Source organism: Pan paniscus, chromosome 1, assembly GCF_029289425.2.
Source record: "Pan paniscus chromosome 1, NHGRI_mPanPan1-v2.0_pri, whole genome shotgun sequence".
In the NCBI taxonomy this organism is placed as follows: Eukaryota; Metazoa; Chordata; class Mammalia; order Primates; family Hominidae; genus Pan; species Pan paniscus.
The window spans coordinates 160,601,510-160,628,422 of NC_073249.2; the positions used below are offsets into that span (position 1 = coordinate 160,601,510).

The 26,913-nt window shown below is 38.5% G+C and overlaps 1 protein-coding gene across 3 annotated transcripts in view; it reads right to left on the minus strand.

The window, feature by feature from the left end:
- The window catches only part of PDE4B (phosphodiesterase 4B), a 582,717-nt gene that overhangs the window by 112,669 nt on the left and 443,135 nt on the right, over positions 1-26,913 (minus strand). For all 3 annotated transcript variants that reach the window (XM_003806942.5, XM_003806943.5, XM_003806941.5), the window contains 3 exons: positions 13,929-14,123; positions 3,896-3,932; positions 3,716-3,786 (listed from right to left, as the gene is read on the minus strand). In XM_003806942.5, the coding sequence (XP_003806990.1) occupies positions 3,716-3,786; positions 3,896-3,932; positions 13,929-14,123 (303 nt within the window). The remainder of the gene's footprint in view (positions 1-3,715; positions 3,787-3,895; positions 3,933-13,928; positions 14,124-26,913) is intronic.

A 26,913-nucleotide genomic window follows, 5' to 3' on the forward strand; every position in this document is an offset into this window, starting at 1 on the left:
CCTACAATAAACCACACTAACCAGATGTCTCATGAAAACCACTCCTAGGACACAATTATTGCTTAAATGCTACATTCAAGGCAGGGAGTGGCACCCTGGATCTGAAGTCAAGTATATCAGAAAGCAATATCTGAGTTCCATGAATTCTACAGTTTCAGCTGTTAAGATAACTCTGTGTATATGTGTGTGTGTGTGTGTGTGTGTGTGTGTGTGTGTGTGTGTGTTGGGGTGGGGGTATGCTTTCTGTATGTTGTATCCATTCCTGCCAAACATTATTGTCTTCAGTTCCTTCTCTTGGCTTTTCTTTAGTTGTTTGAAGGTATTCACTATCTAGAAATAAAATGGAGTGCATTAAATGGACACTCAGTTTTCCAACCTGCCCCTGCCAGGCTGCTCCAGAGATAGCTAATTGATTTCATTGATTTCAGCTCCCCGATGTCTGAAATCCATTATTCAGGACTAAGTCTGAGCTAGACTGCACCACTCTCAACTCCCTTTGGTGAAGCTCTAGTGGTAAATGTGCCCTCTCTTGAATTTTTGTTGGTGACAAGGTAGTACTTGAAATCAGTAACAGGATTAACTCTGTACACATGGGTATGAATTTGAGAAAGATCATTAGATACAACTATCTTACCACTGGAGGCCTGCTTTGTGTGATAAATATGGCTTGCTTTGGACCAAGAGTGACACAAGGGGCCGTGATTTGAAGGGTAGTCCTCAGCCAGAGTGTGGGAAGGGCTGTGTTTCAGCTGTGCTATGGCAATTATGGTCTTGGGGTACTTGGTTCTTAAAAGTTCACAAGGACCAAAACCCTCAAGGGTTTGGAAAGGCCTGATTATTGAGAAAGTAGTTTCAGTTGGCACAGCTTATTAATCAGCAGGGTTGGGCTGCATGTTCTGATACTACTAACAGAGATAAAAAACCCTCAAACCCATGCTAACAAATAAGAATGAGAACACCACCACCCACCCCGCCTTCTCCCTAGTGCTGTGCAATGTAGTGGTTCTCAGTCCAGCCATGCTTAAGAAGCCTTTAAAATGTGTCCATATTAATCCCTTTCTCCCCATTCCCATCTCCATCATTCTGGTTTAGGGCTATACCCTCACGTTTAATTCCTGAAAATATTGTTTTAGCTACTGTCTCTGTCTTCAGGCTTTCTGACCTTCATCTATTCCATAAGTTCTTCCTAAATGTCTTTCTGTTCCAAAGCCTTCCAGGGACTTCTTCCTATAACCCAGAAGAGTTAACAGGTTTGGCAAATGAAAAGAGCACTGCAGTGACAGTCAGGATTACAGGTTTCAAGGAAAACTCTGTTGCCCACTGGAAGCTGTACGTTCTTGCCCAAGTCATTTATTCTCCCTAAGTTTTGTTTCCTTATCCACAGAGTGGGGGTAACAATACCTTTATTCGTTCAATACCATGAATATCATTTATGGTGATCTAAGCTGACAACAGATATGAAAACCCCAAAGTGTTACACCACTTCTGGATTCAGCAAGAGAAATGTAACGATCCATTATAATAGCTCACATTTATTGAGCACTTACTTTGTGCAAGATGCTGTTTTAAGTGCTTTGCAAATATCAATTCATTTAATCCTCATAACAACCCTATTTTACACATTAGAAAACTGAGATATAGAGAGAGTAATTAGCTTGCCCAAGTGCATCATTTTCGAGGGGGTAGAAATGAGCTATGAAGCCAGAGGCCATATTCTACAAAGAAAAAAACGTAGAGAAGGAATCAATCCTGCAAATATAATTTTCTAAATAATTGGTGGTCTTTCCTCCAACAATTATTTATTCAGAAGTTCATATATGTGATGAATTTTTATGAAGCACAAACTGTATGTCAGGCATTCTGCTATTCTTGGGAATTCAAGAAAAACTAAACCCAATTCTTACTCCTAAAGGGCACACAGTCTAGTGGTGGGTAGAGATCCATAAAGATAGTGATAAAGTTTTCAGAGTACTCTGGATCCAAATGAGGGCCACTCAGCCAGGTTTGGTGAGGTCAGGGAAAGCATCTCAGTGAAGGTGATACTAGAGATGGGACATAGACAATCAGGATTTGGCCAAGCAGACACTGGCAAGTGGAAACAGACATTTTAGGAAGAAAGAACAGTAAGTCCATAATTAGGATAGAGAAGAGAGTATGCAGAGAACAACAGACCATGATTATTGAACATAATTCCATGTGGCTAGAGACCTGGTCTGATTGTTTACACTGCATCCTACAGCATTTTGTATTAGAATGTAAGCCCTAAAAGAGGAGAGGACTTGTCTGCTCTGGTCACTATTATATTACCAGTGCCTGGTACTGATGGGGGTGCCCAGTAGTTATTTGTTAAATGCATATATCCATGTATGAATGGATGGTATGTACTAAATAAATACTAGTTGGATGGATAAATAGATAAGTAAATAAATAAATAAATAAATAAATGGAGTTCTACCCAAAAGAGGCTGAGACAAGCCTCTAGATTTCATATACATTGCACTACATATAAACCCAAGCAACTATCAATCAAATTAATTTGTCTTGAGTGCCAAGCACCAGCATTTAAACTTTATCTTAATGATAACACTGGACCACTGAAATGCCTCAAGCTGGAGGGTGACACAGTCATACAACATGTGAGAAAGATCACTCACATGGAAGTTTGATCAGAGTATACAGAGTCATCTCACAAGAAAGCCTAGTCATAAAACAGTGAAAGAAAAAGCAAACATTCAAAGCAGGGTTTACTCCCACTTTTAATGAAACTATTCTATGAAAATTTGTATGAAAGCAAAGTAAAGGACTGAAAAATAATTTCACAAAGACTGGAGATATAGGATACTCTGTAGTGAACACTGGCTGAAAAATTAGATGTAGGTTTTGGCCCTGATGTGTCTCTAACTTATGCGGGGGGAGGGGGTTGTTAGCAAGTCACTGGATTCTTGAGAGCTTAGGTTTCTCCTAAACAAGAGAATCAATGGTCTCAAAGGCCTCCTCCAGTCCTCTCATTCCAGGATCACGGGTTCTATGACTCTCTGACCTTTGTGATACTGTTTTAAAACATGCAGAAGAGTGAACCGAATAGAACTTAGCTTAAGCTCATAGATTTGAAATGATTTTGGAGAAAGTGTTACTGCAAGGAATATAAAGTTCAAACCCTTCATTTTACAGATACGGAGATCAAGGATCAGCAACATTAATTTAAATGCCAAGATCATATAATTAATTGAAGGTGGAGGAGAAGATAATCCCACGCTTATTCATTAAACTGCATGAACTTGTTTATAGACAATCAAAAATTAGGCAAATTGAACTTGAACTTTTTGCTACATTTAATTTTAAGTTTGAATATCTGAATTCATTAATAACTTATTCAAAAAGAATTTTAATAGAATTTATGGCAGTTACTTGTCAAAGTAGTAAATGTAAAAGTCAACGAAAATTAAATCTTCCTTTTGTTCTTTCATTTGTGAATTCCTACTTGGTACTGAGTCTTATGGGTACAAAGACGAATAAGACCCAGACTAGGTTACTTTTAGTGTTGTATGAGTTCTAAAATACTATGGTGCTCCATCCTGTTTTCAAATTTTATTGTGTATATTAACTTAGCTTAGAGGACAATTTTCCATGTAATAGTTGTATTTTTTTAAATGCTGCTCAATATTTTTTGCCTTTATGTTAGGGATTCAAACTCCACAAAAAAGTCAGTCCTTACTTGTTAGATGTACCATGAAGGTTTGTCAGTATAGTGAAGTTGTTTCTCACACTTCGCAAGCTGGCAAGGACCTAGAAGAAAAATGTTTTAAATGGTTAAGGACAAAAGAAGACAAATGGCCAGGTTCAGACTTAGAAACCAGCGACAGTGAAAGCAAGCCAGGGCCAGCATAATACATACCTGGGCAAAAGGAGTTACAATCAAGTCATCGCCGTGTCTGGTGAAAAGAGAAAAAAAGAACCTTTAGAAATTTACTTGAATTATAACTGTGACATATAAGCTATAATATTAAATTTTATCAGTGTTAACAACACAAATGTTATACAAGTTCTTCTACCTGGATATAAGACAGGACTCACAATTTGGCACGAAAGGGTATTCCAAGAGCTTGAAAGGAAAAAATTAGTACTAGATTCATGACTCCTGAATTTACAGTGACTACACATAAAAGCATTTGCAAGTAAGCATATATCCTCAGGATATATTCCCATTAAATAACAGATCCAGAGTACTGTAATTCAAAGCGACTTGTGGATTTTGGTTGCCAGAGCCAGGAAATTCAAAGGGAGGGCTGCTCACAGGGACACACACAGTTGGAAAAACTGGTATAACAGTCTGGATAAAGGTTAACTTTGGATTTCCTGGCTTTTGTTGATTCGAACCACAGCTTTAATGCCATTTAAACACAGATTTCTGTCTGGGAATCCCATTACTTTTTGTTTGTAATATAACTTTTTCTTAAAGTACCTAAGGAAAAGCTTTTAATAGGAGTGTATGGCTGAACCTGCCATAATCATACCATTGTCACTCCATTTTGTCCCAAAGAACAGATTAAGCTGTACCTAGTGTTATGTAAATCTGTATTTAGGAAGAGTCAAAAATGTGTTTTCAGAAGTGCACACTGTCTCTCTGGCACATGCTTTGAGAAATCTACTTAAACCCACATTCAGCAAACTCTCTATTGAAGGTACTAGAAGACATGTTGGTTTGAGCTACAGTCACAAAATCAGGCCACTTTGCTATTACAGTGTGAATCATCATAGCAGCACAGAAATTAGTAACAGTGAACTTCCCTCAGTGTCTGGCCTACCTTCCCTGTCCTCATCATTGTCACACAAATATGGCACCTTCTTTGTTAACTACATTAGTGCAACCAATAATTATTAATCATGTGCCCTGTACCAGGCACCACACGAGGCCTGGGGCTCCAGAGTTGAACAACACATGCATCCATTTGGGCCTCTCCTCTGTCATAGGCTTTTAACTTGACATCTTATTTAATATGATACTTTTATTTCCACCTTTTTCTTCAGCTAGAAACCTCCAAACTTCAATTTAATCTGGCAAGTGTCTTCTGTGCCCACTTTGTACAGTGACAATAAAAAGAATACTGACAAGGAGTAAGCATTATTTGTGTCACTACTGTTGTCTGCCAGGCCTTGTGGTAAGCAGTTTACATGTATTATCTCATTTAATTATTGTAACAGGGCTGTGTGTCAGGTACTCTTAATATTGCTATTATATAAATGACATCGATCCACAGAGCAGTTAACTAGCACATATCTAGTAAGTAGAAGAACTGAGACTGATTCCAAATGTAAGAATTTAGACTGTTTGGTTTCAAAAATCTGTGCTTTTAAACACTATGCTTCATTTTTGCTGTTGTTGTCATTATTTTGTTTTGTTTTGAGACAGGGTCTAGCTTTGTCACCCAGGCTGGAGTGTAGTGGAGTGATCTCAGCTCACTGCAACTTCTGCCTCCAGGCTCAAGCAATCCTCCCACCTCAGACTCTGGAGTAGCTGGGACTACAGGCACACAACACCACACACAGCTATTTTATTTATTTATTTTTGTATTTTTCTGTAGAGGCAGAGTTTTGCCATGTTGCCCAGGCTGCTCTCAAGCCCTGGGCTCAAGCAATCGGCCCACTTTGGCCTCCCAAGTGCTGGAGTTACAGGTGTAAACCACTACACCCAGCCTATGCTTCCTATTTTATGACTTGCTGCATAGTTGACATATCAAATCATACAAAATATCCATGATCTCCAAAACTGAAACAAAGTAGGGGAAACAAAAAATATTTTAAAAACTGTAATAGACATTTTAATACAGAATGAGAATTAAAAACAATGGGTATACTTCATGAAGTCCAAAGGAAACATGATAATTACAGGTTAGAGAAAGTAGGAAAGTCTTGATTGAGTGAGCAGTGTTTCAGATGAACTTTGAAGGATTTAAAAAGTCAGGGATGGTAGATGCTGCCAATGAAGAGAAATGGCAGGAACAAAGGCATTGAAATGGGAAAATACTGAACACGCTTATTAAGATGTTTGATGGCTATTTGGGTGGAGCAGAGCATATTAGCTATAGACATTTGTAGAGAATAAGGATAGAAGGCCTCCCACGCTCATATTATGGACAGTCCAGACAAAGATTATAGAGTCAGTACTTAACTCCATAGAAAGAAATGACCCAGGCTGGGCGTGGTGGCTTATGCCTGTAATCCCAGCACTTTGGGAGGCCGAGGCAGGTGGATCACCTGAGGTTGGGAGTTCGAGACCAGTCTGATCAACATGGAGGAACCCTGTCTCTACTAAAAAAAATACAAAATTAGCTGGGTGTGGTGGTACATGCCTGTAATCCTAGCTACTTGGGAGGCTGAGGCAGGAGAATTGCTTGAACCCAGGAGGCAGAGGTTGCAGTGAGCCATGATCGCACCATTGCACTCCAGCCTGGGCAATAAGAGTGACACTTTGTCTCAAAAAGAAAGAAAGAGAAAGAAAGAGAAAAAAAGAAAAGAAAAAAAGAAAGAAAGAAAAGAAAAGAAAAGAGAACAGAAAAGAAAAAGAGAGAGGAGAGAGAAAGGAGCCAGTGAAGGTTTTTAGTGAGATGGAAAGTGAGATGGGCCAACAGAAAAGTGTTTTAGAAAGTAAAATGCCTTGGATGTGGAGGGATAGATTGGAGAGGGGACAGACCTGGAAAGAATAGTTAGAAATTGCACCCATTCTGATGAGAACCAATAGGTAATGCCAAGAAAGGGACAGAATGAGACAACTTGAAGAGAGCCCAGAGGTTTTGCAGAACTTGACATTTAATTGGATAAGGGGTCATAAAGAAATATAATTTTCAATTTAAAAAATGGATATCTGAGAAAACAGTGAAGCCATGAGTAGAAATAAGGAAATGAGGAGTTTCCCCTCCTGTTGGGGGAGTTTAAGGTAGTCACTGAGTTTTTAAGGTACATGTTGAACTTAAAGGTACTGATTTATATCCGGGTGGAGACATCGAGCAGGAAGACTGAGATATGGGAATTCGAGCTATAGATTTAGGGGTTTCCTACAAAAGTAGGGATAGTTAAGGCCATGGCAGGAAGTGGCCCCATGAGGTGGGGGTACATATAAATAGGGAGCCAAAGGAAGAGCCTCAGGGTTCTTGGAGAGATACAAAAAAGAAAAAATAATCAAGACAGGAGCAGTTGTGATAAATGGAGTGTGGTGAACTGTATCAGAAACTGACCCTTTCCAGCCTTTTTTCCCCAAGATGAACTTTGAGATGGGTGAAGATCTTGTGGTTTGTTCTGATTCTTTTCTTTCCTTCTTTCTTGCTTTTCTTCTTTCTTTCTTTTTTTTAGGCTAGTCAAGTGAAGTGTTCTGATTTCTGATGTGAAGTTCACATTGTTCATAAGACAACAGGATGAATTTGGGACAAGATAACGGATTTAGATTTAAGCGCATCTTCTATGACTCCCGGATTTCCAGAGTCTAGTATCTAATAAAAGCTAAATAATATAAGTAAATCTCATGCATAGGTGGTACCTTGAGCTGATGTACTGTTGAATGAGTTGGAGGAGTTATTAAAACTGTACAATCCAAAGATTAAAGGGAGATAAAGAAACATTAATAGGGCATAATGTCAACATGACTTTATCATTATGGAAGTTTTGAAGTTTAGGAGAACAGAACATTCAGAAGCAAAAAATGGATTTTACAGATCCCCAGCATTGGTTCCCTTAAACAATTTGAGCTGCCAAAGCTAATGCTGTATGTTAGAAAAGTGCTGTTAGAGAATCTATCAGATAATTTATAGAAAGTAACAGAAAAGAAACAAAACAAAACAAAAAACTTCTCTTAGAGTGCAACCAGATTATTTATGGAACTATTATAAATTTTTAAAAATCATAATTTGATAAATCACTAGTTAAGAATCAAATGGCATAGAAATTATAAAACATTTGATTGATTATGAAAACTGATACACTTCTTACTTTCCCAAACCCCTGGAGAAGGCAATGCCTCTCAGGAGCAAGTCCAGATATTCAGAATCATTGCATTGCAAGAGCAACATCTAGTGACAAAGCCAGCACATTACAAATTTGTAGAATAACTGGAAATGAGCACTCCAGTCTTAGTACTGAGTCATAGAATTGAGTGTATGTAGGTCTGCTCTAAACAATAAAATGATTTTCTAGAAAGCAGAAATACTGCCTTTCACTGCCACACTCTGAATTTTATTAATTCATTCCACCTTTCTCTGTTTTCTCACTACACACAGAAATTAACTTGTAATTTCCTTAATTTTTGTCTGTCATATAGAGAGATATATACTATAGTGGTTAACAGCACAGATTTTGGAGCCAAAGTGAATTGGTTTGTTTCTCAGCTGCATTATTACTAGCTATGCGACATTAGGCAACCTCTCCATGTCTCAACATTTTTACCTGTCAAACAGGGTTCTGTGAAAATTAAATTAATTATTACATATGTACAACTCTTGATAACAGTGCTTAGCACATAAAAGCAGATTAGTTATTGAGTTATAGTTATTATCAATACCAGTAGGTATCATTATTTTTATATGGATGGTCCTCAACTTAACGATTATTTTACTTATTTTATTTATTTATTTTTTTTTTTTGGAGACAGAGTCTCACTCTATTACCTAGACTGGAGTGCAGTGGCACAATCTTAGCTTATTGCAACCTCCACCTCTCTGGCTCAAGTGATCCTGCTATCTCAGCCTCCTGAGGAGCTGGGACCACAAGCACGCACCACTACTCCTAGCTAATTTTTTGTATTTTTTTGTAGAGACAGGGCTTCGCCATGTTGTCCAGGCTGGTCTCAAACTCAAGCGATCCACCCACCTTAGCCTCCCAAAGTGCTGGGATTACAGGTCACCACGCCCTGCCCAATTTACAATTTTTGAGTTCACAATGGCGCAAAAGCCATATGCATTCAGCAGAAACTATACTTTGAGTACCCATACAACCTTTCTGTTTTTCACTTTCAGTACACTATTCAATTACATGAGATATTGAACACTTTATTATAAAATAGGCTTTGCTTTGGATGATTTGCCCAACTGTACACTAATGTAAGTTTTCTGAGCACATTTAAGGTAGGTTAGGTTAAGCTGTAATGTTTGGTAGGTTAGGTGTGTTAAATGCATTTTCAACTTACAATATTTTCAACTTAGGATGGGCTTTTTGGGACATTGTAAGTTGAAGGGCATCCATAATTAAAGGGTTGCATGTCTGTATTTCCAGCTGATGAGAGCTTCTTTAATCTTAATTCATGTCTGTCCATTGCAATCAAGAGGACTCATATTTTTGTTATATTTACAGTTTACAAAGCACTTTCATGTACATTATTTCATGTAGTAAGAGAATGCTCCTGATCCCAGGAAATAGTGCAACCACCTATCTTCTCGACCAAGCCTGAAACCTCCCTCTTCCTTATCCTTCAATTAAACACTAACTCCTGCTGATCCTGACTTGCAAATATGTACTAACTGCTCACTAGATCATCTGTAATATAAATCCCCATCCTCTTTTACATGAATATCATGGCAGCCTCCTATTTGGCTCTGTAGGTTTGAGTACTAGCCTTTAAGCTTCCCTACCCTTTAAACCATTTTCTATACTGCAATCAGAGCTATTTTTTAAAATGTTGCATTATATGTTTATCTGCTTAGTAACTCTCCACTTGCAACATAAAGGCCAATTCCTTAACATAGGCCCTTCATGATGAGGTTCCTGCTCACTTTTCCAGTCTCGTTTTTCACCACTTCCTCATCCTCTCATATCCTCTGGATCAACCACACTGAGCTGTGGTTCTCCAAAATGCTCCCACACTAACTGGAGGATTAGTTAGCACCTGGCCTCTCCTGCACTTCCTCTGCCTGCCTGACTCCTCTAGCTGAGCTGTAACCTCCTCAGAGTAGGCTGCTTTCCTGCCTGGCCAGACCTTTCAAACCAGTGCATAGCTCTCTATGCCTGCCCTTATCTGAAACTGCTAAAATTGCCTATTGACTTACTAATGTTTCCGTACCCTTGAAGACACAGAAACTGTCTTATTTGTTCACAAAGTTCCTAAATTTATGTATTTATTGAAAGAGAGAATGAATATGATCCTCCTAACAGCTGGAAAGGTAGGCAGAACAGAAATTGATAGCGTTATTTTGTATTTTTCAGCCTCATTTAGAGTCTGTTTACATACTGGATATCCATATAGTTTACCACTTAGACTTCTTGGGTTCGTCTTGTTCCCATTTATTGGAGAAGTCACTTAACTTCTCTGTGCCCTAATATCCTCATCATTAAAACAAGAAAGTTATAGTACCTACCACATTGGGGATATGGAGATTAAATGAATTAACATATGTAAAGTATTTTAACAGAAAGCCTACAGAAAATACTCAATAAATGTGAGCTTTTACTTACAGATAATTTAGAGACAGTAAAAGAGATTCAATGTCTTAAAAGCCATGGTGCTAGTAAGTGTGATGCTGTAAGTCTAACTCAAGTCTTAGAAACCACACTGCACTTTTTGCTAGTCCATCAATAAACAGGTTTTAAATTTAAGTGGATTATTATTTCTGCTTTTCCTCTTGGTTCTTAGGTCTCATTTCCCTTGAAAATGAGTAGGCTCTCTCTAGAGACTACTTAGTCCACACGTAAATGGTGGCTTTCAAAAGCTTCTTGTCTGTGTAAGGCTTTGCAAAATGGGATGACCAAATGAAAAAAACATGGAGTTTCCTTTCCTGTGGCTTTGCAGGTGGATAATCAAAACTCCATTCTGTCCATGGTGGTTCCTGCCACAGTTTTCAGCAGTAAAACTGGCCTTACTAGTTTCCAGTACTTTATGTTCCCATGAGGCAATCTGTACCTCAGTATACGAAGGCATTACGTTTGGGATGACTACAACACAGGAACTGAACAGAAACCAGCAAACTATTGCCACATCTAGGAAAGCATCTGAAATTGCCTTTTGGGACCCAATGGTGATCTTGCTTTACTTCACTATAAAGCCTTATTCTGATCCTCTCCTTTGTTGCTCAAAGTTAAAGCCACTTTTAATTTTTCTTGTTCACATTTTTACTCTTAATATCTTTTCACTCACTCTCCCCTGACTATAATTTTCTGTTACTCTTCTGAAAAAATTCAGATGAGAAAATTTTAAAAGCTAGTGTTTCCTTTATTACTAGGATTTAATGCAGTAGAATTATGCGAAGTTTTCCACCATTCATAAAAAATTCATGACAGCTCTGTGCTGGGTATGAGGTCTGTGAGCAGGGAACATCCGGCAGCCCCCACCCAGTGGCCTTCACATCTAGACTCTTGGTCTATTAGCACCCTTCTTGCTTCCTGGATCTATGGGTAGAAGGCAAGAAAAGGGGCGGGAAGTGTGGGGAGCTGCTGTTCCTCTGTTTCAATTCATCTTAAAGAGTTAATAATCATATGAAATAGCTTTAAGAGCATTACTTTAGTTCAGATTCAGATATTTATGTGAAACTGGATTTGCCAACTTAAAACTAAATTACTAGAAGCTTAGTATTATTCAAACTCTACTTCTCAGCGTGTTGTGAAATATAATTCCAAAACTGACAAATATATAAAAGTTTTCTTCTGTGGTACTGAAATATTTGGAAAACAAAATCTTGTGCTATTTTCATTCACACAAAGATTTTAACATATCCTGTTATCAGTATTTTTGATAGGGTGGTATTATGTTGCCAACCTTGTTTTCTTGGGAAAGGCTGCTTTTGATTATGAAATTGTGCCCATACTACTTTTTATCTAAGTCCTTATCTTTAAAAAGTGAGAATGATATTAAATAATTTACATATATAATTTTTACTTGCCTAAATTTAAAGTTGGAAAATTTAGGTTCTAAAGTTACTGGGGGCAGGGGGTGGGGCGGGTGGTGGGGAATTTTACTGGCCAGTAAAATTGAAAGGACAGTAAACTACCAGTAACAGGGATGCTGGATGCGGTGTCATTTAGAACTACACCTCTTTTTTGACTGCCGTAGATTCAGTTGGATTGTGATCTTTAAGGTCTCTTCAAATTTAACATTTCTACAACCTTTTGATTCCAAATAATGAAACACAAGATTTAATCTGGAAGTGCAGTAGAGTTTTCTGGGGCGACTCTGAATGACCTTGAGATTCTTCCTGCCGTTTGGCTTGAGTCTGGAGAGCTCTTAGCCAGGGAATTAGTTTTTGGGGAATGACAAGATTTCAAAGCTAATCTTTCACCTGTAAAATACTAGGTGAATTAAGCTCTAATTACTTTGAGCTCACCACATGACCTACGGTCTTCCATGATGAAGCCTAGAAAGGTGTTTATCTTGGTGAAGGAAAGAATTCCCAATATCTTTGCATTCAAAGACCCCCATTCAAACTTTTGTCAGAAATGCCTTGGGTTCTACAAGATCTACAGCAAAGTTGCTGGCTACCTACCTCTCCTGCAGCCTTGGACACCTCTACTCTGCAGTCATTTGTTTTCTACCTAGTGGTAGAGATGCCACTTTGCAATTTGAAGAACATGGATGGAAAGATTCCAAAAGTTTTTAATATGGTCAGGCTTAGCCACATCATGGGACACAGCATGATACACAGTCATGGGATAGGGGCAAGTTTCTCAATCTCTCAGAGTCCCAGTTTCATCATCTATGGAGTGGGGATAATAAAGACACCTACCTGACAGATTAACAGAGATAACATAAGAACATGAGCTCGGCTCCATGGGAAGTGCTCATTAAACGTTATTTCCTTTCACTCTGTTATGTTTGTATGTATGTGTTCCTCTTATCTTTCTTATTTAGCTGTAACCTCCCTGACAGCATGCACATTTTTTGAGAATGAGATATGCTTTTAACTCATCTGTGATTTTTACACTGTTTTGTTTGTCTTTTATCACCAGAGATTGACACAATGTGTGGCACAAAGGAGAGAATCAGTAAATTTTGCCAAATGACTGAAAAATGAATTTGGGCCCACACAATGATTGAGATATTTTAGGGCAGGGGTGCGTCTATTAAAATGTGCTGGCAGAAATGCCTCGAGGAATATTTTTTTGCTGGTAGCTTCAAAATTCCCCCTTTCACCAGAGGGTGAAATTTTTGACTTCCCTTCCAATAGCAGAAGAGAACAGAGTGGAATTTTCCAAACTGGAGACTTTAGGGAGCTACTGATACTTTTATGACGTATAATATAAAAACAATTGTATCTGTGCCCAGAAACCTTTTAAGGCATGAATTCCAGAATCCAATTTTATTTGGTTTTGGAAATTTAATAAATGGGTGACACAACCTAGATCTTGTTCTTTAAATAAAATTTAGAGATTTACAATTAATAGCGGCAAAACAAAAATATCAGCAGTGCTTTACAGGGCGGTGGAGTGTGTTGTGTCTCACCAAGGAGCCAGGCAATGAGTGGGCATTGTGTTAAGGTTTCAGAGAAGGGACACAGGCATGTGTCTGAATGACATCTTATTAAAATCACCAAGCAAAGGCCACTGAGACAGCATGCATATAACCAATCATCATTTTTCCTCTTTGCTGGAGCCTCATGAAAACTGCACATGCAGCTGAAATTTCAAGTGTGATGTATAAAAAGTGTTAAGGTTCTCATGCCGTAAATGACTCAACAGTTCAGGAAATGAAGCAAAATCATTTTTTTAAGGTATCAGTAAAAGATGTAAAGTAAACACTGTGTCTAGGTTTTCCAAAACCCTTGGAGACCCCAGCTACATATTCCGCATGCTATAGAGCATTAATGTCCTTAAAATGGTCATCATGTCACCCCTGCTCATATTCATTTTCTTCCTTCATCCTTACCATAGATTAATGGGGAATTGTTGTTGCTGCCACTGTGACCTGGGTAGAGATGAGGTAAATGTGAAACTGGAAGCCAGACAGAGCTTGTACTTACTGCTCGCTTGGAAGAGAAGAGTTTCTCGACATCGCCTTTGGTGACAAGTCATAGTCGCTGTCTGATCTGTAGAGAAATGACTCTCTGCGCTGGCTGTGCCCAGGAAAGGTGGCGTGAAGTACCAGCCCAGCGGAAGAGCTGGCCTGGGGATCCAGTGGACTCCGACCTGGGGAAGGGCCATTTTCCACATCAAAGCTTAAAGAGAAAGTGGGAAACTCTGGTCACATGATAACCATGGAGGAGGACACATAGTATACACTGAGAACCAACGTGTGGCAGGTACTATACACTAAGCATTTTACATAAAACTGTATGTACTATGGAAAGTTTTCATCCTCAACACAGCTTAGAGTTGCAGTCATTATTATTTTCATGTTATGTATAGGAAACTGAGTCGCACTGAAGTTCAGTTATTTACCCATGCCCACCATTAGCAAATAATGGAGCCAGAATTTGAACCCAGGAGCAAACTCCATGGCCTTTCAGTGACATGAGTAACTTTGACAAATTCGGCGTTGGTGCCAGGCATACAACAACTTGGTGATAATAAGCAACTTTAGAGGGGGCATTCAGCACAGCTCTAGGTGTCAGACCCTGAACTATCACATGAGTAAAGTCTTCCTGTCTGGAAGACTTCTTCCTGTCATGAATAAATATCACAGTCTCATTAAATATACAATACACGTATTTCTAAATGTTTCAGGAACAAAGTGTTATCCTGACAACCTCCACTGGGTTATTAGATGGGAGGCCCAGCCTGAGATTTAATATTCATCTGCAAATTTAACCACAGAAAATGACTTAATTAATCTGCTAACACCAAATTACTCTCCAAGGCTGCAGAGCTTTGTCTCTGGGGGAGGATGCATTCACTGGCTCCCACAGAGGAGTGTCATGAGGTTTCCTATCGGTCTTCGTCACTCTAGAAAGGTGCCCTCAAGCCCAGAATTATTTGAACATGCTCTGATCAATGAACACACAGATGGGAGCAGTAGAGATTTTGTCTCTTGTTTTCTGTATCCACGCTCCTGGTATTTCCCTGGGCACTGTGCCCTTTTCACATTCTCCTTTATCATTACATATGCATTTTTTCCTGCACACACAATCTCTCTTAGCCTCAATTTGACAGTAATCCTCTTCCCTAGTATTTCTCCAGAAGTCTCACTGCTCCCCAGCTAAAGCTTTGCAGAGAGATGTTGAACAAAAGATATGGGGCTGAGGATGCTCCTTTTTTCAAATTAGACCACAACAGTGAATTTCCTGTACACCAATTCAGCTGCCATGATTTATGTCTACATTCTTGGTTCTTTCCTTTCACTAGTTCTTACAACCAGCTCACTTTGGGTGGATTTTGCTTATATTTCTTCACTTTACAAAGTGCTTCCAAATACATTATTCCATTTACTCCTAACAACCCTGTAAAGTATATAAAATGATCCTACTCTACATTTGAGGTAAATGAGGCTTAGCAAGATGTAAATACCTTTCTCAGAGTCATAGGCTAGTAACTTGCAGAGCAGAATTGGAAGACTCATGTCTTGCAACTAATTTCTTTACAACCTCAGGCTTTCCTAATGACAGAACTCCAGAATGGCCCAATAGATAACTGAGTGAAATTCCTCTTTAGTCTCTGAATTCAACCAAAGGTAATTTGGTACATAAAGAGCCAGTTAGACTATAAGCAACCTTGGCTGCTCTCTTGAATGAAAACGGGGAGGCAGCAAATTACCCTGAAGCTGTAGGTTTCCTTGAAACATGAGGAGAAGAAATGACAGAAGGCAGGGTTATAAGAGACCATTCAGAGGAGCTGCTTTTAGACAACCCACAAACTCCAGGTGTATGATAAGAAGCAGAAAATGATAATGTCTGGGTAAAAGGCCAAAGAAAAGCTATAACAATCCAATATGTTTGGTCTTTCAAGGTACTGTAGATGAATTTTCTCAGTAGGCTAATGGTCTGGGATGGGGCTGCCTTTCAAAGACTGCAGGCAGACAGGCAGGTGGACAATCACTCATACTAGCAGCCTGCTTGCCAGCCTGCCTGGAGGCAGAGCTACGTTGTTAGCCACATACATTGCAGCAAGCAAAAATATAATAAAGCGACTTGCAAACTTCCCTTGGGTGAGATCTGTCATAGTTGAGCAAAATAAAAAGCCCCTTTGTGGATAAGGGCTTTTTTGTGTGCCACCCAAACCCCTAGAAACAGTAGGTCATGGGCTCTGAACTATTTTTAAGGGCAAAGTAGGTAGGTTCTTAAAAAGTGAAGAGGGGATTACACAAAACTTAATGGTGGGCATGAGTTTAGAAATTTCATCTATTTATGTTGTTATTCATCTGGTATGTATCTGTGCAACCTTTCTGGATATTAAAACACTAACATACTTTTAAAACTGTTAGCATCCATCCACTGCCCCAGGCCCTCCAGGGTCAGCTGGACTTCTTGGTGATCCAGTAACTAAAGGATTGGTGTCTGGAAGCACTGTGCCTGTGTCCATTAATTCATCAGTGCTCATGCAGTGCCAGTCATTAAATATTATGAATACCACTGCTGTGTGTATCTGTGCTAAAATCTTAGAGCAGGTGCCAAGTGAGTATGCCCACCGAGCTCTTAGAACTCTTTCCATTCAGGGTTTCCACCAAGGCTCATTCTGCCTTCTTTTTTGCTAAAGCCATTCCTAGTGGGCAGAGGGTAAGTCCACAAAGCATTACCCTTAAAATGAGTGTCATAGGCATTCTGTCCCTAGTATTAGAATCCAAGAAGTTCACTTATGCCAGGTAAACTGGGGTTAGACCCTGACTCCAATGATCTCTCCATGATGCCCCTCTTTGCTTTTGTTTTCTTTCCTTCTTACCCTACTTAAACTCAGGAGAGCTTGCTGGAATTTAAACGAAGCCAGGGAAGAAGTCTCTGATGCAAAGAAGCAGTCTTAGGGAGACAAATGGCCTTTCATATTCCCTGGGGCACTGCTTCAAAGCAACCAACACAGATGTACAACTTTGGAACAAACATGAATCACCAACCAGACACCAGCCCCAGTCACAGCAAAATTAGCGGGCAGACATCACAATACGTCCCACAGATCCAGGGAGTGAGGAGGGGTGTGGGCAAAGGGAAGGCTGAGGACAGGCTTAATAAGCAAAATGAATATACCACACAAACTGAAATACAATTAGGAAGAAAATGGAATCTACAGTAGCAGAAACAAACACATAAATAGGGCCATTATTTGTTTAGGGTAATTTTTGCCTCTGCCTTCATCAGGACACACATTTCACCTTTAGGCTGCTTTATATTTTAAAAAAATCATTATAAAAGAAATATAAGAATATTATATAAAACGTAGACAATAGAGAAAAGAACAACATCATTACTAGCAGTTTATTTTTTTCTCTTCTGAATATTTTTTTTTCCTGCAGGTTTGGATCTTGATTTTTTTCACAAGTATTTGTTATGTGCTACAGTTTTCAGAATTAGCATTTTCCATGAGCTGCTTCATTCAGTTGCTGTATCACAATTTTCTCAAGCATTTTCTCTACTTTCACTCCTCATATTTGCAATTCTGAATAATGTTGCAGTTGATAACTTTGAGCTTGTAGCTATTTCAACATTTAAATGAGGTCACACAGAAGTTTCAGATAGATTAAGACAGGAAGTTACTCACAAGTTTCTGAATATTTGGTTGTGACTTATACCTGCCTGGAAGGGGTTGCCCATATATACACAGCATTGAAAGTGGCCTTTTCCCTGGGTCCAAAGACCCTGCCAAGCCCTGCTCTCTGATCTTCAAGATTATTTATGTTGCCTGCTCACTTGGATCTGCCTTCTTCTCCCTGCCTCTGCCAATATCCCTGGACTGAATCAATTGCTCATCTGAGAACTAATGTTTTAACAGCCTTCTCTTGCATTGTATCTAGTGTTCTCAGCTCTTCCAGGCAGTGATGGTGGGTGATGGGCTGTATGAGAAGTGGTGCTTCCCATAACTGGAATGTCTTTCCCATTACAGTCTCCATTGAGCTAGTATCTTCAAAATTCAGTTCATGCCATCTCCCAGAGTATGCGCTCTCTGACACTGCAGTCCAGTTTGATTTTGACACATGCTCCTCCTCTGTGCTCTCCTAGATTCCTTTACCATAGTACTTTATCACAGTACTTGCAATTCTATTTTAATTCTCTATTTATTTACTGCTCCCCAATACATTGTTATCTCCAAGCCAGAAGGGACTCAGTATTACTAAGTATTACTCATTCTTGTATCCCAGGCACCTGGGTCAGAGCCTTGTAAACAGTAGGTCTTCAAAAAATGTGGACAGAACCAACTAAAATATACTATAACTTACTGTGAAATGTTTCTCCAATCCCTCCCCTCTTTCTGCTTCCCTATACCCACCTCAGACCCCACTGCCTTGTGTTTCTGCTGTTTCCTTTAAATGAATCTACAGAGATGTGTCATTAATTTATTTGTTCGGCCTTGTGAGACAGTGATCTAAATAAAATAAGATACATTTTTTAGAAAGCACTGCTATGTTCTCCCTGAGCAAAACAAATCTGCATAGAAATATCACTGGCTTAGCTGTTTGAGATGGTCACATCTTTACACAAACTCGCAGGAGGAGAAAAGCCTTCTTATACCAGCTTCTGTCTGCCATCTTCTCATCTCTTCATTTTTCAATATGAGCAGGAACGTTCTCTGGCCCACAGTTATTCTCGTGGTGGTTTCTATTCCTGGGGAATCCTTGCAAAGCCAGCCCTGAGCTGGTGACACGTGGGCCAGCAGATGGCAGCAGACTGCCACACTGTCCTTAGGCTGCAGGCCCCAGCCTCCAAGCCCAGCAGGTGGGGCTGCTGGCAATTTTGGAGGGAGCAACATAACTGAAGCCTTATTCATAAGCCTGGGAGGAAAAATCAGGGATAAAGAAAAGAGCCACAAGGTGTACCATGAAACCTTTGATTAACCTAAGAGAAGCTCTACTTCCTAGAATTCGAGTTAAGCCAGGTGGTCGCAGAATTGCCTGCAATTGTCCCCAGGGTGGTTGTTTCCTGATCCCCAATTACTTGCACAAACTCCAATTTCTGTAACAAAGACTCATGAAGCAACATCCTAGGAATAATTCATTTCTGAACCAGAGGAGATTTTTCTTTCGCAACTTAGTCATTCTCTAGGTGAACCTCTTTGGCTTATTCTAACAAATAACCCGCTAGAAAGACTGCAAACTCCACAAAAGAGATTCAAATCCACAGGTCCGCAGAATGGTTCACTGCCTTTTGGGAGAGAGCTCTTGCTGTCTCAATTTTGCTTTTCTTTCTTAGAAATTACTCACTGAGTCTCTTTTATATCATTGAATTATAACAACTCTGGCAGGCTAATTCTTTTTGCCCCATTTCAAAGAAGAGAAAATGGAGGATCCAAAATGTGAAGCTTCATTTGAAAAATGCGAAGCTTCATTTGAAAAATGCTAAGGTGTGACCTCTTTTCATTACACCTTACAATCTGTGCCCTGACCCCTCAGATGTCCCCTTAGACTCCTTGATTCCAGAACCGGCCATGCTAGACTATATTCTTGTGTTTACTTATCTCTCTCACTCCACCAGATGGTGACCTCCTTGAAGCTGGAATGAAGCCTTCATTTAGTTTTGTAGTCCCAGGGCCTAGAGCTGAGTATCACACCAAAAGGCACATAACAAATATTTGTTAAATGAATGCAAAGATCTTATAGTTTTTTCTCGCATCTGACAAAAAGCTAGTTTCATTTGGATTAAAACCTCTAGCAGGTGATGACCTCAGTGGAGCTCTTAAAGGGAGTCACTAGGTTCTTCTTTCCCCATTCTCCCTTCAGTATCCCAGGAACTCCGTCCTAGGAGTTTCTGCTTACGGAAAATGTTTCTATAATAAGGTGTATGTTTCTGTATAGAGTGTGTGTGTTGTGGGGGTAGGCATAGTCATGAAAAAATGCTATATTTCTTAAAATTTCTATTGGAAAATATTATCCTCGGTTGTACTCAGAAACTAACTGTATCGGGAGGCTGAGGCAGGAGAAACACTTGAATCTGGAAGGCGGAGATTGCAGTGAGACAAGATGCGCCACTGCACTCCCAGCTGAGCGACAGAGTGAGACTCAGTCTCACAAAAAGAAAAAAAAAGAAAAAGAAATGAACATCTTCAAATGCTTGTCTATCATTTTAATAAAAACAAATAAATATTTATCCATTTACTTAAGTGATTATATTGGCTATCACTTCAAATGTACTATCTGATCCCTATAGACAGAGAAGTTTAACAGGCACATGTGTTTTTACCCACAATGACAATGACCCATCTTTCTATAATTAGTCACTGCAGGCTGCAGCCAGTCCTAATTTCTAATGAAGGACTAAGCTGTGAAAAACACAGCCAGCCTGATATAGAGCCCACGACCTAGACGAAGGCAGGCAGAACTCCTCTGGCCACAGCTACAGCAGAATATTACAGTTATGCCATAAGAATTCAGTTCCAAAGTCTATGACTTCCCTTCCACAGACTAGGAAGACAAACTCTGATGTTCAGCTCATCTGAAGTCTAGAAGCAGCTTCCATTGCTTTCTCTTCTTCCAGGGCCTTTGAAAATTACATTCATGGCAGTAATCCAAAACTGCTTTCCCCACAGAAAGGCTCAACCAGAGGTAGCACAGGAATGCTGAAGAGCTCTGAGATTCTAGGGATCCAGCTTCTACTTCCAGCTCTGTGGGGGAACTAACTGAAATGAAACAGGGGCTCCCTGTATCCTGCCCCCCACACCTCAGTCTTTTCCCACAGAAATGAAGTTGTGAGGTAGATCCCTGAGGTACCCCCTAAGATTAGACAACTTGCAGACATTTTGGAGATAGAAAAAATGTTGGTTCTCAAGTGTGGTTTTATGTTAATGGTGATGAGCATTCATTTACTCAACAAATATTTAGCAAGCACCCACTATGAAACAAGGCACTGTTCTCCGCCTGAGAATACAGCAGTGTATGGATCAAGGTCCCTGAGGGAAAGATAGACAACAAATAGGAAAGTAAGATAGTTTCAGATAGTGAGAAATACCATGAAGAAAATAAAACATAGTAGTGTGATAGAGACAAAGGGAATAATGTTTCTTTAGTTTGGGTAGTCAGCAGGTCCGCTCTATCCAGCCATGTAGGTTGTCTATTGCACTTCACCGGGAAACACCATCCACCTTTCTCAGGCGGTGTCATTTGAGTTAAGATCAGATACAGGTAGTGGTAAAACTTGTCCTTTAGTTCCTTCCTATCCTCATTTCTATACTTTAAAGAATTGAGTCAGATGATACTTAGGTTTGAATCTTTTTCTTATTTTTAACCCCAGTGCTAAGGGCCATGCCTATCACATCTGATGAATAAACAAATGAACAAATGAACGGTTTGGGACCAAGGAATTTTTATAAACTCCTCTTGATACCCACCACAGACAGCACAGACGAACTTCAACAAGACTGACTGTGGGTGATACGGTGATACTCAGTCATCTCTTGCCCTGTACCCTAATCAACCCCTAAAAGTTAGCTCCATAAAGAAGAACTGGGGATGTGCTACCAAATGCCACCTGCAGGGAGGGGCTAGAATGCCTTCCACAGGGCTCCAAGCCCAAAGGAGAGGCCCAATGACCACACACAGCAAAAATCATTCACATTCTTTGGTATTGATGTGGTGAGAGATGGAAATGCCACAAGTACTTCTCAATGTTCCTTTGTTAGAAAGCTTTAATTTTGATGATAAATATATTTTGCAAATTATTTTACTTATTGATTGAGATCCTTTTTTTGGGTGGTAAACATTTCACTATAAAGAAATGGGTGAACAATGAAAAAAGAATATCAACACTTGGTTTCTCTACTGAAATTGTTAAGTATCATTTTTTAAAAGTTTTGTTTCAAATGCTTAGGAGTATATTTTAGTGTGATTCTTTGGTAATTTCCCATTGTGTTGTTCCTATGTCATACTATTTAATGCACAAGCAGAACAAGACCATATGTAAACATTCCCTCTTCATAAATATAGGAGCATTATTTCTAGCAAGCTTACAAAATGCTCTGTCCATCCCTTTCCAGGTAAAAAATGTTTCTCAGAAATAATAGGAATTATAAAGTATGTCTTTCTTTATGTTTTCTAATTATGGCTGAAATTTCACAGACTCGCTTTCAAACTTTTATCTACTAAAACCCCTAAACGATGTTACAACTTTTAATAGTAATTACCACTTTTTATAAAACTGTAATTCTAAGGAAAGGAAAAGTTCTCTAAAAGAGATTAATTTTGTGTGGGAATGTTTTCTGTATGTAGACATTATAAAGGGCCAGGGAGGGGGGTGGCTTTGCATTGATTCTGCCCCAGGGTGCACTTTGAGTATACAAAATATTCTACTCGCTCAATATTTTCCAGGCTACATTCTCCATTTTTTAAAGTTATCATAAGAGATCGTTAAATGCTCTATTAATAAAATATAAATACTTTAATTCATAAGTTAAGTATCTCTGCCAATAAGACAATCTATTAATTAAATAAGATTTTTATTAAGAAATATGGTGCCAGCTTCCAATAGCTCAAGATCAATTAGGGAAATGAGATTGATCTGGGAAAACTAGTTTTTACTAAAGTAGTGATGGCTTCAAGAAATTGCTTTTTGTAAGTTCTCACCTACCATTTGAAAATCAGTTCTAGATATATGTTTGAAACCCGTATCTAAAATATTGCAGATAAATGGTCATTTAGCTTCTGTTTGTATATTCCAGTGATGGGGCCATAGTAACCACTGACATAATGAATTAAATTTTTGAATTGATTTAATTCTTCAAGACTTGGCTAGGAAACTTTAGTTTAATCTTTATCCCACCCTTCCCCGCCCCCTTAGTTTTCATTCCCTGCTCCCAACCACCTACTCACTCATTCTCCCTCATAGTAGTAAATGGAACCACCATCTACTCAGTTGTACAAACCAGAATCATCCATGATTTTACTTCCCTTCCCAACCTCCTTTCTCCTTTTCAGTTGACCAACAGGTCCTATCCACTCTATACAGAAACTGTACTGTTTTGTGTATCTCTGTTTCCACCACGGCATTAAAATCTCTCATCTGAACTGGAATAGCCACCCCATGGATCTCTCCACTTCCACTGCGCCCGACTCCATCCTCCAAACCTTCTTCACATAGCAAGGGCAATCTTTTAACACAATAATAAAATCATGTCACTGCCTGTAGGATAAAATCCAAACTCCTTGCCATGGATCACAAATTTTCACATAATCTAGCCCTTGCCACACCCCCCATCCTCATCCAATACCACACTGTACCCTGCTCAGTGTGATTCAGCCTCAGAAGCTTCCTTTCTGTTCCAGAACATGCCAAATCCTTTCTCAATTCAGCAATTTTGCACGTGTGTGTTTTCCTTCCTGGTATATCTGCTTTGCTTTGAACGGTCCCTGGCTGGTAGAAAGTGCTACATAAATATTTGTCGAGTGAATGAATGAATAAATGTTGGTCTTTCTGTTTGTTTTCTCCTCTACTCTCTGGATGGCTGCCTTCTTCTCATTCTTTAAGCTTTAGTTTAAGTCATCTACTAAAAAATTCCTTCCTTAACCCATTATTTAAGTAAGTTCCCTTCATAGTACCTATTAAAGCTTTTTGCTATATTTATTTGTCTTTTTTCCCCCTTTTATTGCCTTCCTCTCTCACACAACTCTAAGCCCCACGAGGGCCATCTGTTGCACTTAACGGTATATTAACTAGTGCCTGGCACTTTCCTGGGACATACTGCAGGTTATGAACAAATGTCTGCTCAATAGATTAATGAAAGAATAATTGACTGTGTGAGCGCATTAAACACCAACAATAACCTCCATGGTTCACAGCAGACCCAACTTGTTTTTACAAAGTATTTCTTTACTCAGAGAAAGGATATTTATTTATTGTCATTGGGCCAGCTCCCACATCAAGTCTAAGGAAACTGAGATTTAAAACATAAGTTGATGTAAAAACTTGTCCCAGGTTTGAAGCATTTTTGTCGTTATTACTCTGCATTTATTTCAGAAAATGAGACTGGTTTTCAGATCAAATTTCACAAGTCTTTGACCTTTCAAGCAGAGCTCTAGGGAGGTGTTGAGGTGCACATCAAGGGTGCATTTTCAGTTCCAGGTTTGTGAAACAGCATAACTTAATATTTCAAGAACTTCATATTTTTAAAAACAATTTATATTCTCTTGAAAATGAATAGGCCATATATTGTCTTTTTGGTGGAGGTAGAGAGGTGGAAGGAATGGCATTATGGTTTGCTGTAAATTCAAATAATAATCATAAAATTGGAAATCAATGCCTCAGCCTCCGGTCTACATAGCACTTAATAGTGTTTATGTCAGTTAACATCTGGCCTCCAAATGTTATCAGTCTTGAACACTGCACCTGCAGACAGCCTGGCATTTGGATTTTAAATATGTTCTTTCGGGAAGGGAGGAGGGGTGAAAGAAAGGGAAGCAGAGAAAGTAGAAGTGGAAAAATGATATTTCAGAATCTTTCCACTTGTACTTAGGCAGTAAAGCACAGAAAAGCTATATATTTTTTTCTCACAGGTATTGAGTGGGCACAATGTGCCAGGTCATGTGCTGTACATTTGGTATACATTACCTCATTTCATTGCTCTAATCACCTTCTGAGGAAGGAAGGAACTTGATTTTATAGATGTGAAAATTCAAATTTAAAAGGCTTAAATAACTTGCTGACAACCACTTAGCTATTAAATGGTACATCGTGGATTTAAAACCAGTTTGGTTGGATCCATTAATGAATCAATCAACTCACACGTGTAAACAACTGTTCTGTCTTTCTTCTTGCTGCTATGGATACATTTCTGTGATTTTATCAGAAGCCAACTCCTCTGTCCTGAACCCTGTCCTCCCTCACCTACTCATGGTCTACCCTTCTGCATACATTTACTCTCTCCTGCATCATCGTTTTCTATTTTGCATGAGCAAACAATCAAGCTGTAAAGTTTTGTATCAAAAACAAACAAACCCACAAACAAAAAATAACTAGTAAAAAGATTTTCATCAAACGTATGAAAGTTGAAGGAATTCATCATCTCCAGCAAACCCAAAGTACAAGAAATGTTAAAGGAAATCCTTCAAGCAGAAGGAAAATGATACCAGATGGAAATCTGGTTCTATACAAAGAAATAAACATTTTTTTCTTCTTATTAAAATCTCTTTAAAAGATAAGTGATTGAAAAGCACACATAATAACAATCTACTGTGAAGTTCATGACATATGTAGAAGTAAACTATATGACAAGAGTACAAAGGCAAAGAAGGGGGAAATAGAAGGGTATTCTGAAGATTCTTACAGTTACATAAAGTGGTAAAATATTGCTTGAAGGTAGACTGTGATAAACTAAAAATTTATACTCTAAATCCTAAAGTAACTATTAAAATTTAAAAAATGAAGAGATACATATAATAAGCTAACAAAGGAAATGGAAGCATAAAACAACTATCCAAAAAAGAGAAGAAAAAGAGGAAAAAGCATATAATGAACCACCAAATTTAGCCTGAAACTTCCTCTGTACTTTTTACGATATAAACTAACTGAAAGCTTAACTTAGGCTTATACTTATGTAACAAATAGCTGAGCTCAGCCAATCACAGCAGCCAAACTTCAATTTTGGATGGCCAAGTAATCATACTAATCAAGCTGTTTCTGTACATTACTGTTTTCTATTAATAAATGCTGCTGCCCATACTGTGGAATGCTGCTCTCTGAACCTGTTCTGATCTGAGGGCTGCCCGATTCTGAAAAAATCCTTTGCTCAGTTAAACTCTGTTAAATTTAACTTGTCTAAACATTTTTTTCAACAGAATGGATAAGACAAATAGAAAACAAATAGCAACATGGTAGATTTAAGCCTGACCATGGCAATATTACCTTGAAATGTAAATGGTCTAAACATCACATTTGAAAGGAAGACATTTTCAAGATGGATTAAAAAAGCATGACCTGACTACATGTGGCTTATAATAGATCACTTTAAATATAAAGACACAAATAGGTTAAAAGGAAAAGAATGAAAAAAGATAAACTATGATAACACTAATCATCAGAAATCTAGAATGTCTATATTAATAAAAGAATACGTAGATTCCAGAGTTAAGAATATTACCAGGAATAAAAAGGATGATTTCATAATGATAAAAGAGTCAGTTCTTGAGAATATAACAATTCTAAATATTTCTGTACCTATTAATAGAGTTTCAAACTACATAAGGCAAAAATTGATAAAACTGAAAAAAGAAATAGAAAACTACACAATTATAGCCTCAATAATTGATGCAACAAATAGACAGAAACCCAGTAAGGATATAGAAGACTTGAACAACATCATCAATTTAACTAATTGACAAAGATAGACATTCTTTTCAAGTGCACGTGAAACATCACCAAAATAGCTGACGTTCTAGACTATAAAACAAGTCTCAAAACATCAAAAAAATTTGAAGTCATACAAAGTTTGTCTTCTGATCAGAGCGGAATTAAACTAGAAATCAAAACCAGAAAGATCTTTGGTAAAGCCCCAGGCATTTGTAAACTAAATACAGTCTAAACAACTCATGAGCTAAAGATACAATGAAAAGAGAAAAGTATTTTGAACTGAATGACAATGAAAACATTGTATGTTAAAATTTGTAGGATGCAGCTAAAGCAGCATGTTCAGGGAAATCTACAGCTCTAAAATACCTTTATTAAAAAAATAGAAAAAATGACTTTTGTTTCTAGCTCAAGAAAAAGCAAATAAATCACAAAGGAAGCAGAAGGGAAAAAATAAAGATAGAGCAGAAATAAAAGAGAGAGGGAGAAAGAGATCAGTGAAGCCAAAACAGGTTTTGAGTAATCAATAAAATTGACAAACCTCTAGTTAGACTTACCAGGAAAAAAAAAGAAGAGATACAAGTTACCGAAAGAATGAGAG